At 34.5% G+C, this 14,595-nt stretch overlaps 1 protein-coding gene across 1 annotated transcript in view; it reads right to left on the bottom strand.

The window, feature by feature from the left end:
* The window catches only part of PKHD1 (PKHD1 ciliary IPT domain containing fibrocystin/polyductin), a gene marked incomplete at its 5' end in the record, with an annotated part of 435,617 nt that overhangs the window by 135,695 nt on the left and 285,327 nt on the right, over positions 1-14,595 (bottom strand). Inside the window, 2 exons of the mRNA XM_081295270.1 lie at positions 10,561-10,648; positions 13,636-13,749. Coding sequence (XP_081151396.1) covers positions 10,561-10,648; positions 13,636-13,749 — 202 coding nt within the window. The remainder of the gene's footprint in view (positions 1-10,560; positions 10,649-13,635; positions 13,750-14,595) is intronic.

Here is a 14,595-nt window from a genome sequence, read left to right on the forward strand (position 1 = left end):
GTCGAGGTAAGATGGTAGGATAAAGACAGTAAAATTGATCAAGTTATTACCACAAGGTAAGGGCAATAAGGAATCAGGGGTGAAAAAAGAAACTTTGCAAAAGGTTCTCCATGTTTTCCTATAGGTAACACTGCTCCTCACCCAGTTGCTCAGGTAAAATGGTTCAGAATATGCTTTTACTTTTTCTCATTTATGCAAAATTCAATCCATCAGTAAATGATGTGCCTGTCTTCAACATATATTTAATCACTTCTTTCCTCCTCCATCACTAACCTCTTATCTAAGCCACTATCTGGTGTCACCTGAAAAACTGCTATGTTATTGCAATGTCTTAGCAGTCAGTTTTTGCATGGCTTAAATCAGATTCAAGCACAAGTCAGGCCCTGTTTCTGTTTTGTTTAAAAATCTTCCAAAGGTCAGAATAAAATATAAATATTTTCATAAGATTAATTGACAAAGTCACCATTTCATCTCAAAGAACACATGGTTAGCCAAATACGCCCAAGTGAAACACATACATAACAGAGCAATGGGTGAAAAGCAAGTTCTTTATCTTTATATAATTTGTTTTGATTTACTTACAGTACATAAAAATTCCAACAGTTTTATTCATCTGTCTTCCCAAAACCAACTGAAATAAGCTATGATAAGAGTAATTTAGAGATAAATTTGTAAATAACATAGGACAAAAAGAAAAACATTTTTTTTCTTTATAATATTTTGCTAAGCTTACTTTGTTGGTAGTGAAAAAAATGAATGTAAGTTTATAGCTAACATGAAATCTTTATGCTGAAGTTCTCACACAAATATTATTGATAAAATAAATTATTTATATACAAATAAATTCAGATATTTAAATCTGTCGGTAGAAGTTTATAAAGGGGTCCAAATAAAATGTGATCTTACCACAATATATTTGGCTTATTAAACTGACTTAGCATTAAGACTGTAGGGCAATACTTAAAGAAATGGCTTGAACAGGGTCTTTAGTTCCGTCAATACTGTGCCAATATCATCTTGCCAGATCTGCTAATGTTCTGTAGCTATGTAAAATGTTATTATCAGGGAACACTGATAAAAGAGTGTATGGAAACTATTATTTTTATAATTTCCTGTGAGTCTTAAATTTAAATATATATATATATATGTATATATATATATATATATATATATATATATATATATATATAATATAAAGAAAAATATCCATAAAACCAGTACATCATGATAATTATGTATCATTCATCTAATCTCTTTAACTCACTCCTCCATCTGACTGATACTAAGAAATTTCATTTTTAATTTATAATACATAGAACACAAACAATAGAATCAGGCAAACTGAGAAAAATTCAGCCACAGGAACTTCTAGCTTTACAAACTTGGAAAATTTCTTTAACTTCTCCAGCCCCAATTTTCACATCCATAAAATGCAGATAATACCTTACTTATAGCACTGAGAGATTTAAATGAGATAATGCATGTAAAATGCTTAGCAGAGGCCTGATATATAGCAAACCTACATGATAAGAACTCAATAAATGGTAGCTAGCTAATAACTATGGATAGTTTTAATTAATAAAATTGAATTTCTTTCAAAATAGCCTGTAGCTCAGACTCTGAATGAGGTTTTTAACACATTCTATGAGAAAAATCCATTCACATAGCTCCTGCCAAATTCCAACTTGCTAACCTTTTAATTATAATTAAAGTTTCTTATTGATCCCTATTAGAAATGCCTACTTCATAGATTCTTCTGGGGTTCAGAAAGGCACTTCACACTCAGCATGACCATGTCTGAATTCATAAACTTTTCCCTACACTCAGTCCTATTCTGGAGAATGAGGCTACCACGGGTCCACACAGAGACACAGGAAAGCCTCTCACATCTGATGTGTCAGTGAATCCTGGGTGTCAAGTTGATTGGGTTATGGGCTATCTAGAATGCTGGTACAGCATTATTTCTGATAGTATGTGTGGAGGTGTTTCTGTGAGTCAGTGGACTGATGGGAAAAGACCTGCCCTTGGTGTGAGCAGGTACCATTCAATTGATAGGGGACAGGATAAAATCAGGTAGAAGAAAGATGGATTTTCTTTCTTTCTTCTGGGTTGGAGCTTCCTTATCCTACCCTTGACATCAGAACTCTAAGTTCTTTAGCCTTTGAACTCCAACATTTATACCAGTGGTCCCACAGGTTATCAGAACTGAAGTGTTGGATGGAGAGTTACACAAGCATTCCAGGTTGTGAGGGTTTCTGATGACCCAACTGACCAGCCTCCCTGGTTCTCCAACTTGCAGATGACATCCATGGTACTTCTTGGTCTCCTTGATCATATGAGCCAATTCCTCTAATAAATTCCCATTCCTGTGTGTGTGTGTGTGTGTGTGTCTATCCTATTGTGTCTGCCTTCTGGAAAGCACTGACTAATTCAGTATCTTAAATATTTTATATTTTATAATTCTTCCAACTTCTCTCCATGGCCTGCAGTTTCTAACCATCACTTACATGGCTCCTGCTCTGGACTCCTAATTGGCATCCCAGAATTTACTTTAGACCTCTCCTATAAATATAATCATAGGAATACTTCACACTCACACTGCTTCCTTAAAGTCTGGCAGAATCACAGTGCTCTTAGATTAAAAACTAAACCTCTTAATATTACCAACCAATATGGCTCTGACCTCCATGATTACTTGAAACCCTATTATGCTCAGCCCCAGCCTTCCATATCAAACATGCTGGCACTCTCTCCAACCTTCCTTCTTGCCACAGAATCACTTCTCAGGCCTCTCCTTCTCCATCATCTCCTATGTTGATTCCTCTACTCTCAAATTCTAAAAAGTCAGAGTGACCCTAATCTTATTCTTAAGCTCCAAATCCTTACTCCACCTCTATCTTCTGGATTACTGTCATAAACTACTTCCAGGAAGACTTCCTTCTATTTTCCTGACTTCTAAGTTATGAACCTAATTGCATTTTGACATTTCTGCCTGCTGTCTCCAAATTAACATGTACCAGCCACCTTCGACTGGGAAAAACCTTCCCACCCCCCAGTCCTCTCATCTTCATGCAAGTTTCCATCATCTACCAGATTGTACAGTCAAAATACCTGGAGCACACTTCCCTCACCTCAACATGCAGTCATTAGCATATCTGTCTCTTCTCCTCATCTTCACTGCCTCCTTTACTTTCCTAGCCACCATGATTTCTGTCCTCAATTGGTCTCACGACATTGAATCCAAGCCTTGGTCCAACAGAAAAATTGGCCCAAGAGCTATATAAACCCCTAGACCAACACATCCCAGCTTCAACCTGCTAACACTATCCTTCTTGCTCTGTGAGAATTCTGTCTCTTGTCTTCTCATGTGAATAAACCCTTCTCTTTTCACTCTTGCCTTTTATTATTGTCTGTGGATTTCCTTCTTTGAGTTTACAAGACAAGAACTGGAAAGAAATTGGCAGTGAGTTGCTGGGGTTTGTTGAGACACTGAAAGGCATAGCCCCCATTAAGAGCTGTAATGTACCACTGTATAGTAGTGGAGGAGAACTGGTCTCAGCATTGCTGGCTGTTACTCTGGGAGCTGATGCTAGCAGGCATCCCCTGCTGTGATTAGCTAGCTAAGACTACAATAGGGTTACACATCCACCATTTGGGGTAAAAATGGGAGTTCATAACCCACTTGATTCTAATGTATGAAATATGATGTGTCAAGAGCTTTGTAATGTTGTGAACAACCAATAAAAAAAAAGGAAAAAAAAGACTACAACAGGCATTCTTGGCTATAGAGATATTAGCTTACACAGACCCCACCCACAAGCAGAAGTAGAGAATCAAGTTTCATCTCACAGTTTCAACACCCCACATTTGTTCTTGTCACCTCAACCTATCACCTACAAAGCTAGACCTGTTTCTTAAGTACAAATCAGATTCCATTATTCCACTGCATAAAACCATGCAGAAATTTCACCTTTGCTGTCTCATGCTCAAAGAAAGTCCCATGTAACTGGGCACTTGCCATATCATACAACTCTACCCTCTGCTCACTAGGTTCTGGTGATAGTGACCTTTCTCCTGACTCTTCCACTACACATAGGCCACTGTGGGGAGAATACTGTACGTCTCTCTTCACAGTGCATTCTTTCCCACTCACATTACACAGTTGGTTTTCCAACAGGTCTCAGATCCAATTTTTCTTCCCCATAGAGACATTCCCTATTCATTCAATCCAAAAGGTTACCCTGTCACATTCCCCACCCTAGCCATTTTCTATCATACCACCCTACTGATTTCCTTATTGGCACATTTTATATTCTGCAATTATGTCTGTATTTCTGTGTTTGCTTGTTTGTTGTTTCTCTCCCCACTGAGATGTCAGCTCCTGGAAGACAGCAATCCCTACTACTTTGCCTTTATATCCTAGTGCTGAAACCAGACCTGGCATATAGTAAGTATTTCTAAGATATTGGCTGCGGGTTGACGGCTACTACTGTCCAAAGCTCTTCTTCTACACACACCCCACCTTGCCTAAATAAAGCCCCTAAGTCTTTAAATTTCCCTCCCTGAAATCACTCTTTGGGAAAGCCTTCTCTAACTGCCCTCCCTGCCTTGAGTTTTTCTATGCACATATTCTTGGGATCCTATCAACCCCTCCTTTTACATCATTTACCATATATATATATATATTTTTTATATTTGTTGGATATTTATTTGATTAATGTCTGAGGATGGAGTTCTTGTCAGTCTTTACTTGTTATTGTATCTCCAGACCATAGTTTAATGTTTGACACTAGATATGCATCCTTGAAAACCATCTTGTGCAAATAAAAAGTTTGAAATAACAACAGAAGCAATACCTATTCTATGGAAAAAAATATATGTACCTAGAGAGAAGCACACCAAAGCAATCGCTACCTATCTTCTCACCCACAGGGAGCCTTACTGTACTGCATATCCTTCTAGACATTTCTCTATCCAAATGCATGTATACAAAGATATTTTATTTACAAAATTAGGCTAATAAAAAAACATTAGTTTTGACTAAATTCCTTTATTTTCTCTACTTTGTCAACTCAAAATTTACTCTTTATCTGCCAACTAAAAACTTTAAAATGCATTAAATTGCTATTCTAATTAACATTTATTTCATTTATAGTAGAGAAGAAGATATATTTTTTTCTATGTGGATTAGTCAGATGCATGGATTCTTTTATGGTTCACATATTCAAATCTTTTAGAGATTATGTTTCTGGTTCACACATTTTAAACTATTTTTATGAGTTCTAAATACATTACTCTTCCATCTGTACTGTTGTATGTTACAAATGTTTTCTAGTTCAAAATTCGCCCTTACGTTTTTTAACTGACATGTAGAAATTTTAATTTTTTATGTCATCAAATCTATTATTTCTTATTGTTATGGTTGTTCCCTTAATTTTATTATTAGAAAAGTCCCCCCCCCCAGGTTATGTTACAAATATTCACTTAATTTTCTTCAAATAAATTTTATGGTTTTAATTTTTTTACATTTTATTTTGTAATCCATTTATAATTTATAATTTAAGAGTAAAGTATAAAGTGAAAATCTAATTTTATATTTTCCCTAGCATTTACTAAATATTCCAGCATGTTTTCAACTAAATTGCTAATTTATTCAATTTACAAGTAATACAGTAATATGTGCATGGGTATATTTCTAGACATTCTTTTCCGTGTGGGTGCTAATAACACATTACTTTCCTCACACTAAAGGCATATATTAAAAAACAAACTGCTAATGTTTGGCAATTTTCAAATGTTTATTATCCCAAGTAACTTAGACTTTAATGAGCAGATTCTGATGCATATATTTGGTTTTGATTAAAGTTGCATTAGATTTGACATCTTTAAAATTTGAATCTTTCAATTTATATTATGCCTCATCATATTTATCTCATTATATGCCTCTTAATAGTGTCATATAGCTTCCCTTTTATTGGTCCTGTAAGTTTTCTAAAGTTTCCTTCTAGATATTTTAAATTGAATTTTACACTATAATTTAACATTTTATTGCTCATATATTAAAAGGCTATTGTTATGTGCTTGCTAAATGCAATTAATATGCTTTCAGATGGTTCTCTAGTTTTCTAGGACAAAATACATTATAATCCATACAAAAAAATCGTTTGAATTGTTGTCAATAGTTAAATCTAATCCATTTTTCTTGCCTGAATACAGTGGCTAAAACTTTAATAAGTTTGCCAATTTTTGACTTTACCTTGCATTGATTGATTTCATTAGACTTATTAGTTGTTTTGTTTCTGATTTCTCACATGGACAGCTCTGCTTCTTTATTTTTGTTTTCTCATTCAATCATGAAACATCTAATGTGTTGTCAAGTTCAATCATATTTCACATGTTATATTCTTGGGGTTTTATTGTTTATTTGTTCTACTTAATTATACATGACAGTAGAATGCATTTTGACACATTATAACCAAATGAAGTATAACTTCATTCATCTAGTTGTATGTGATGTAGAGTTACAGAGGTCATGTAGTCACATATGCACTTATGGTAATAATGTCTGAGTCATTCCACTATCATTCCTACCCCTATGCCCACTTTCCTAAATACATTACTTCACTCCCTTCACTCCCCTCTGTCTAATTAAAAATACCTCTATTCTCCCACAGCCACCATTGTGAATTAGCCCACCATTGTGAATTAGCATCTGCATATCAGAGAAGAATGCATTTGGCCTTTGCTTCTTTGGGATTGGCTTATTTTGCTTAGCATAATATTCTCCATTTTCATCCCTTTATTAGCAAGCCATAACTTCATTCTTCTTTAAGGGTGAGTAATATATATATATATATATATATATATATATATATATATATATATATATATATATATATACTAAGAGCCACAGCCAAGTAATATGATGCATGGCATTTTTGGTTGAAAGGTGACGCCGCCAGCAAGCCATTGAGATGATATGATTATGTTAAGATCTGCATTCATATGGATATTGGACTCCTGCTGTCCACCTCAGCCTGCTACGGACTCCTAGAAAGTTCCCATTGGTTGGGGAAGTGCGGTAGAAGGGAATTCCGGAGGAGGGACTTCCTTGGGGTCCAGGAGAACGGCCGCGTGGGTCGGTCGGCGATCGTCCAGGGAGTGTACGGGGCATTGGCGGCAGTTTCAAAAATAAAGTTTGTTCCTGCTTGAGTGGCTCGTGATTTTGTGCCCAGCCAGACTGCGGCATATATACACACACATATATTTATAAATAAATATATACACCATATATATAATTTTATTTGATATACAGATAGATAGATAGATAGATAGACCACATTTTCTTTATCCGTTCATCCATCGAAGGGCACCTAAGCTATTGTGAATTGACCTGCTATAAACATTGATGTGGCTGCATCACTGTAGTATGCTGATTTTAAGTCCTTTAGGTATAAATCTAGGACTGGAATGATTGGAGTGGGATGATTGGGTCAAATGGTTTGTAGTACTCTTATTGTTGGTTATTTCCCAAATATTCTGTTGATGATGGTTTGGTGACCTCTTTGATAAAAATGTTTTTTGCCTTTTTTTATGTTGCAAGAAATTCAGGTTCTTTGTTTATGTCTTGTTTTTGTCTCTGCATTCATTATATTGTGATCAGACCCTATTAGCATTAAAATTTATCAAGGTTTTAAATATTAATGTATACTCTGGTTTAAAGAATTTTATATTTAAATGAGATTGGCTTTATGTTAGTCAAATTATTAACATTTCAAAATAAATGTGAAAAGGGTAAGTAAATTTTTTTAGATGACTATACTTTTGTTTATTTGCTTTGTGGTAGCAGGGATTGAACCCAGGGAAGCTTCACTATTGAGCCAGAGCCTCTGCCCATTTTTATTTTTTTATTTTGAGATGAGATCTCAATAAGTTGCTTAAGGCCTCACTAAATTGCTAAGGCTGGCTTTGAATTTGTGATATTTCTCCCTCAGCCTCCTGAGTCTCTGGGATTACAGGTGTGGGCCTGCACCTGGCTGTATTTTGGTTTCTGCCAATTTCATTTTATATTTCTAAAAGACTTCATTTATATATTTTTATATCATGTAATCATGTATAAGCTTTCCTGTTGAAATCTCAATGGAAATTGAAGTTTATTAATGTAAAATGTACTTATTTGAACAATTTGAGACATTTATTTTGACTTTTACACTTTTGTTGACAATTTTGAGAACTTTCTTTTTAAAATTAAATAATTCATTTTTATCCAATATTTAAATATTTTATGTTTGGTTTGAAATTTTTCTCTGGTAAAAGAAAATAAAATATTTTGATTTTTTAGCTCATATTTTTCCTAAATTGGGTAATTTTAACAATATTTTATTTCTACTACAAAGATTTATTCTTACTTTCTTCTGTTTTATACATCTTTTAGTTATTTTGTTCTCTTACTATTCATTTTCTTCTCTTTTCCTACTTATTTATGTTTTCTTTTTTCTTGATCCCTTCAGTGATTTGGAACGTATTTTAGTCTGCTTTTCCATTGTTGTGACCTACCAAAAGATGACAAGAACAATTAGAGGAGGAAAAGTTTATTTGGAATTTACAATTTCAAAGATCTCAGACCATAGACAGCTGACTCCATTCCTTGGAGTGGGAGGTGACCGAGAATATCATGGCAGAAGTAAGCGGTGGTCCATCATTTCAGAACATGGAACCAAGGAGCAGAAAGAGAGAGAGAGAGAGAGAGAGAGAGAGAGAGAGAGAGAGAGAGAGAGAGCGCTCGTCTCAGCAAGGACAAAATATATACCCCAAAGGCACCTACACAAGGACTCACCTCCTCCAGCCACATACTATCTCTCCATAGTTACCAACCAGTTAATCTCTATCAGGAGATTAATGCATTGATTAGGTTAAGACTCTCATAATCCAAACATTTCACCTATAAGCTTTCTTGCATTGTCTCACACATGGGCTTTTGGAGGATACCTCACTTCTAAACCATAACAGTATCTATTTATATTGAATTCTGCTAGAACTAATTAACTTGTTTTTAAACTTCCTGTGGCACTCTCATGTGCCATTTCTACCCTCCTTTCCAAGGCTATCATCCTAGATTATATTTGAGAATTTTGAACTGTAATAGCTAATTTATGGGTCAACATTGTTAGTCTATATAACACCAAGCACTTATCTAGGCGTTACTGTGACTATATTTTGTAGATGTGGTTAACACAGTCAGTTGATGTGTATTTAATATTTCATAGATGTTAACACAGTTATCTTCAATAATGTGGGTGATCCTTATCAATCAGTCAGAGACTTTAAAAATAAAAAAAGTTGATATATCCCTGAAGAAGAAGAAATTCAGTCTCTTGCCTCAACACAGAGACATCAGCTCTTGCTCAGAACTTTGCACCTTGCCAACCTCCACTTCAGGGTTCCAACTTACCAGTAGTGTGGGCATGCACCTGGTGGTTCCATCCATTGTTTTATATAAACAGAATCTTGATTTCTTGACTGACACATTAACAGTTTCTTTCATAAGAACAATTATTAGAATGTGTTTTGTTTTAAGGGTTTAAATGAACCATAGTTACACTATTAAATCATTTTCAGTGTTTAAAATATTTTATAGAATTCTTGAATTTCATTCCTATCCCCTAATTTAAATCCAATTCAATCTCTTTGTCTTAGTGCTTTTCTGATCTCTATCTAGTACCTTCTCTTTTGTCATTTTTATCTGCTGATCTTGTCTTCTGACTCTGTAGATTTGCATCAGTTGGTTCTTCATATTGCCTGATATTCAGTTTAAAGCAGTGGTGATTTTTCTTTATGCTGAACCATTAAATTTCATGCCATTTCTCACTGTTATTTATTCTCACTCTGATTTCTGTCTGTATCCTAAACTGCTAATTTTTCAGTTCTATTGTACTCTCAACTCATACTTCATCTGTTATCTCCTGGAATTCACATTTTAAAAAACTTTTTACTGGGGTTGGAGTTATGGCTCAGCAGTAGAGTACTTGTCTAGAATGTGCAAGGCCCTGGGTTCAATCCTCAGGACCACGTAAAAATAAATAAATAAAATAAAGATATTAAAAAAAGTTTTTGTAGACAATAACAAATATGCATTATCTAGAATTCACTCCTGGAATGAACTATGATCTTCTTCCATTCTTTGCATGTTCCGTTCTCCTAATTATGGTATGGAGGTTTTTCAAGTACCTTATAACACTTTACTTTGCCATTTAATTCAATTTTGAATTACTATGCCTAATCTAAAATTCAATCCCACATTGTAACAAAACCTCCAGTAGACAAAAAACTAAACTAATGAGCTAGGGTTGTAGCTCAGTGGCAGAGTAAACTGTGATAGCTAATTAATGGGTTAACATTTTGCCTACCATGTGTGAGGGACTGTGTTCAATTCTCAGCACTGCATGTAAATAAATAAAATAAAGGTCCATCAACAACTAAAAGTATATATATATATATATATATTTTTTTTTAAACAAACTAAACCAAAAAATAAAAGTGTCTAATTTAATCATTCCTTACCTTTCATTTCCTGAGGCAATATTTGCTCCAAGATGTGTCCAGGATTTTTTAGGATAAGCACTGTGAAGCTGAACTTTTCCATAAACCCCTGAAAAGTAAAAGAAGTAAAAGTAAAAAAGGAGAAAACCCTCCAGAATCATTATGACCAAGTAAGTAAAACTCACTTCAGAAGCTATTGTGTGAAATATGTGATACAGAATCTAGAAATAAAGGTGTCCATCTTGTCAGAAAATAGAATATTTCAGTGCTGTGTTTTACAGTAAGTCAAATATACCTCACATGGGTGTAATATGTATTTTCTCAAAACCGATCAAGAAGTGAATGCTACATACCTAAAGTCTGAGACACAGACTGCTATAATGGCTAACTAATTACATTTGGAGAGGTATTGCTTTCCACCATTAAACAACTTAAAAGTATTTGCAATTCTGTTGGAAGTTAACTGGTTTCAATGTTTTATGTTATACACTAGATTCTCCAAGAGGCAAAGCTAATTTTATTTCCTGAGAATAGGGTTTTGGTACTATTAGCTTTGCTTTCAGTGGTTAGACTTAATATTTTGTCTTTTAACAGATATCAAGGGAGAGGTCTCTAGGCCCCTTAGTTTCAAACTATAATTTATTTCAGCCTCACAAATTAAAGTCTTACAAGAACATGCTTGGTGCACCCTCATTTTATTCCTTCAGGTGTTTCCTCTTACATATTTCTTTGCCATTTTCAGCCATATTGAGCATACTTACTCATATTGTAGTGATCTAAAAATATTGTGACCATCAACTCCAGAAGTAAAAAGAAAAATTATAACCATGTACTCCAAACATATGTAAGCTTTTTAGATGAACTTAGATAATATTCATTATTTTAGATAAATAAATAAACATATGTGGACATGTTCATATGCATATTTGACTTGAAACTTTCATATTTTTTCCTATGCTCAAATGGACCCCATTTGGTTGCAAGCCACTAATCTAAAATCTAAATTTAATTTTTTCAAAAATTTAAACTTCTAAGAATCTAAAAATTTCAGAATATTCAGCAGAAAAATTTACAAATAAAGTAAATACCAATAAGACACCCATAATATGCCTTGGCTTTTCATCCATTGTGGTCTAAAAAAATAAAATCCCCATTTTAGAACTTAATTGACTATTAATATTAACATCTGTAATTTTTCCCATATTCTAACTAAAAAAAAATAGAAGACAAAACTAAAATAAGAATTAATGAGCCAGACACAGTGGCATACAACTGAATTTCCAGTGTTTCAAGAGGCAAAGGGAGGAGGATCCCAAGTTTGAGGTCAGCCTTGACTACTTACTTAATGAAGTCCTAAACGACTTAGCGAGACCCAATGTCAAAAATATATACTGAAAAAGGGCTGGGACGTGGATCAGTGGATGTGCCTCTGGGTTCAATCCCCAGTACCAGAAAAGAAAAAAAAAAGAATGAATGGGTGTAAAAATAATCCCATGTTCAGGACATGTTCTTGAACCAACCTTTCATAATTTAGTTTCATGACTATTTTCCCCAAAATATCATTTAATTAAAAAAAATCTTTTTTCACCTTAGATCAAGTAAACTAGGCACAGAAGAATTCTGAAGTAATTTACAGAGATTTCCAACAACAACGTTTATAACAAAAAGCAGTCATGTCCTTAAATCTGAATTATCCAGAAAATTCAATTGACCAGAAAAGCAGATTTCTTGGTCATTTCCAATCATCAAAGGTTTACTGTAAAACGACACCATTTCATAGTTGTTTCAAGGAGATTATAAAGGATTTTAAAGGATTAAAATCTTTCATTTACTTAGGATACCATAAAAATTTAAGCATGCAGTGAAACAAATATTTCATTCTTTATTTCAATTTAGTATCACAGAAAATTTGAAAAACAATGATTTGACTACATGGCTGGATCAAGGATCAGGACATACATCCATGTATGCCCCTAACTAAAATTTTGATACAATGGGATCACTCCCCAGAACAGAAGTCAAACAAGCTTGTTAGGATCCTTCTAGCTTGTCAACTGGAAAAAGTGCAAAAATGATTCAACCTCAAGTTATTGGAAAAATAAAATAAATAGATAGTATGCATGAAAATCCTTTGAAAACTGTAAAACACTATCAAAGTATTATATGCTAATGATTAGAACTAAGAACTTAGAACTAAGTTAACAAATGTCATGCTATCCTAACATTAATATCTCATAGTGTTCAGAATCTTCATACAGAATGGTCTTTTCTCTTTTGCCCCAACATTAGCAGACTCACTTGAAAACATGACACAACACTGCTGTAGGGGAGGAGCCAGTGAAATCAGTTCCCTGGCCAATAGCAGAAACACATTTAAGCAATGTGACAGCATAGTATTTACAAACATAACGAAAGAACAGTGAACGGATTCATTTTAACTGTTCAGTAAGTGAGGGAAAGAAAATAACTAGAAGGAATACAGTGTTTAAAAGTATGGGGGATACCTAACTCTCCCTCTTTACTTATGAAGTTAGTAATGCGTACAGAGACAATGAAAAAAAAAATACTTGAAATTTGATGAACATCCTCTTATCCCTTAAGACTGAGTTGCTTTGAAGTTCTGACATGATTATACAAGTCCAGACCCAGTTTCTATGCTCTTATACAGAACAATTTTAAAATAGGATATGGTACCATAGCAATGTCAAGTGAAGAAACTGTTAACAGTAAATGTCTCTTAGTAATCTAAGTATCTTTAAGTTTTTAAATGTACCAACAATCATATAGTATTTATTGTTGATAATATGCATTATTAGTTCATACTGTGATGTTTGACCAATGTGGATATAATTCTGAGTTCTGACACTACAAAGCTGTGGCTGTGTAGCCTTCTGCAGATTGTTCATGAGTCTTAGTTTTGACATCTGTAAAATAAGTGCTGTTCACGGGTGAACTGGTAAGTGAAATAATAAATACAAATCATCTAAATGCACAGAATTTAGTAGATGTCTTATGAATGTCACTTCTCTGTCAGATACACACACACACAGACGTGCACAAATAATTCATTTTTAGTAAAAACAATTTTATACTCACCAATTGTTCCTGGGTCAATACGAATTCCACTGTAACGATCACAAAAGATTCCTTCTGAGGCTCTAAGGTGAATCAGTAGCTTTTGGGCTCTTTGTAATGGATTTTCTAAAGTACCTGTTTACAAAGAAAAGTATATCTTTCAAAGTAATTTGAAATTGAGACAGTATGCAAAGTTGCTGCTGAGAAATTTAGAGAGAAGCACTAATAGTCACATAGATGGAATAAGAGCAGGGAAAGAAAGGAATACAAGTGAACTTCTCTAGATTACTGTTCAGCAAATATTCACCATTCTTTCTTCCTTAGTTCAGGGTACACTGATCTACTAATAGTTAGCCCCAATTTGGGTGGAAGTGACAGTGATTTAAGTTCTCAGTTGATGTTTATAGAGACAGGCTGGTTTTCATCAGATCTCTTACAGTGGCCTTCTTGCCAGGAAAGGAGAATTCCTTCAATGACCTCTCTGCTCTCAAACCACATACAGAACAAATCTTTTTTTTTTTTTTTTTAAAGAGAGAGTGAGAGAGGAGAGAGAGAGAGAGAGAGAGAGAGAGAGAGAGAGAGAGAGAGAGAGAGAATTTTTAATATTTATTTTTTAGTTCTCGGCGGACACAACATCTTTGTTGGTATGTGGTGCTGAGGATCGAACCCGGGCCGCACGCATGCCAGGTGAGCGCGCTACCGCTTGAGCCACATCCCCAGCCCCACAGAACAAATCTTAATCAAACATGCAAGCTGGATCCAAGGACAACCCAGTTGAACATAAATATCTTTCTTTTACAAACCACTGAGATTTAGAGGTTACTTACTCCACACAATTATTGCAGCAAAACCTGGCTGACATGTTGTCTAAGGCTGTGGGATTCACAAATCCCTGGATATGCAATTTAGTATTGAATCTTCACAATAAACTCAAGAAGGATGATTCTTGCCCAATTTTAAAATTTTCATACATGAGTAGGC

The sequence above is a fragment of the Spermophilus citellus genome (assembly GCF_964194105.1).
Source record: "Spermophilus citellus genome assembly, chromosome: 5".
NCBI classification, from domain to species: Eukaryota; Metazoa; Chordata; class Mammalia; order Rodentia; family Sciuridae; genus Spermophilus; species Spermophilus citellus.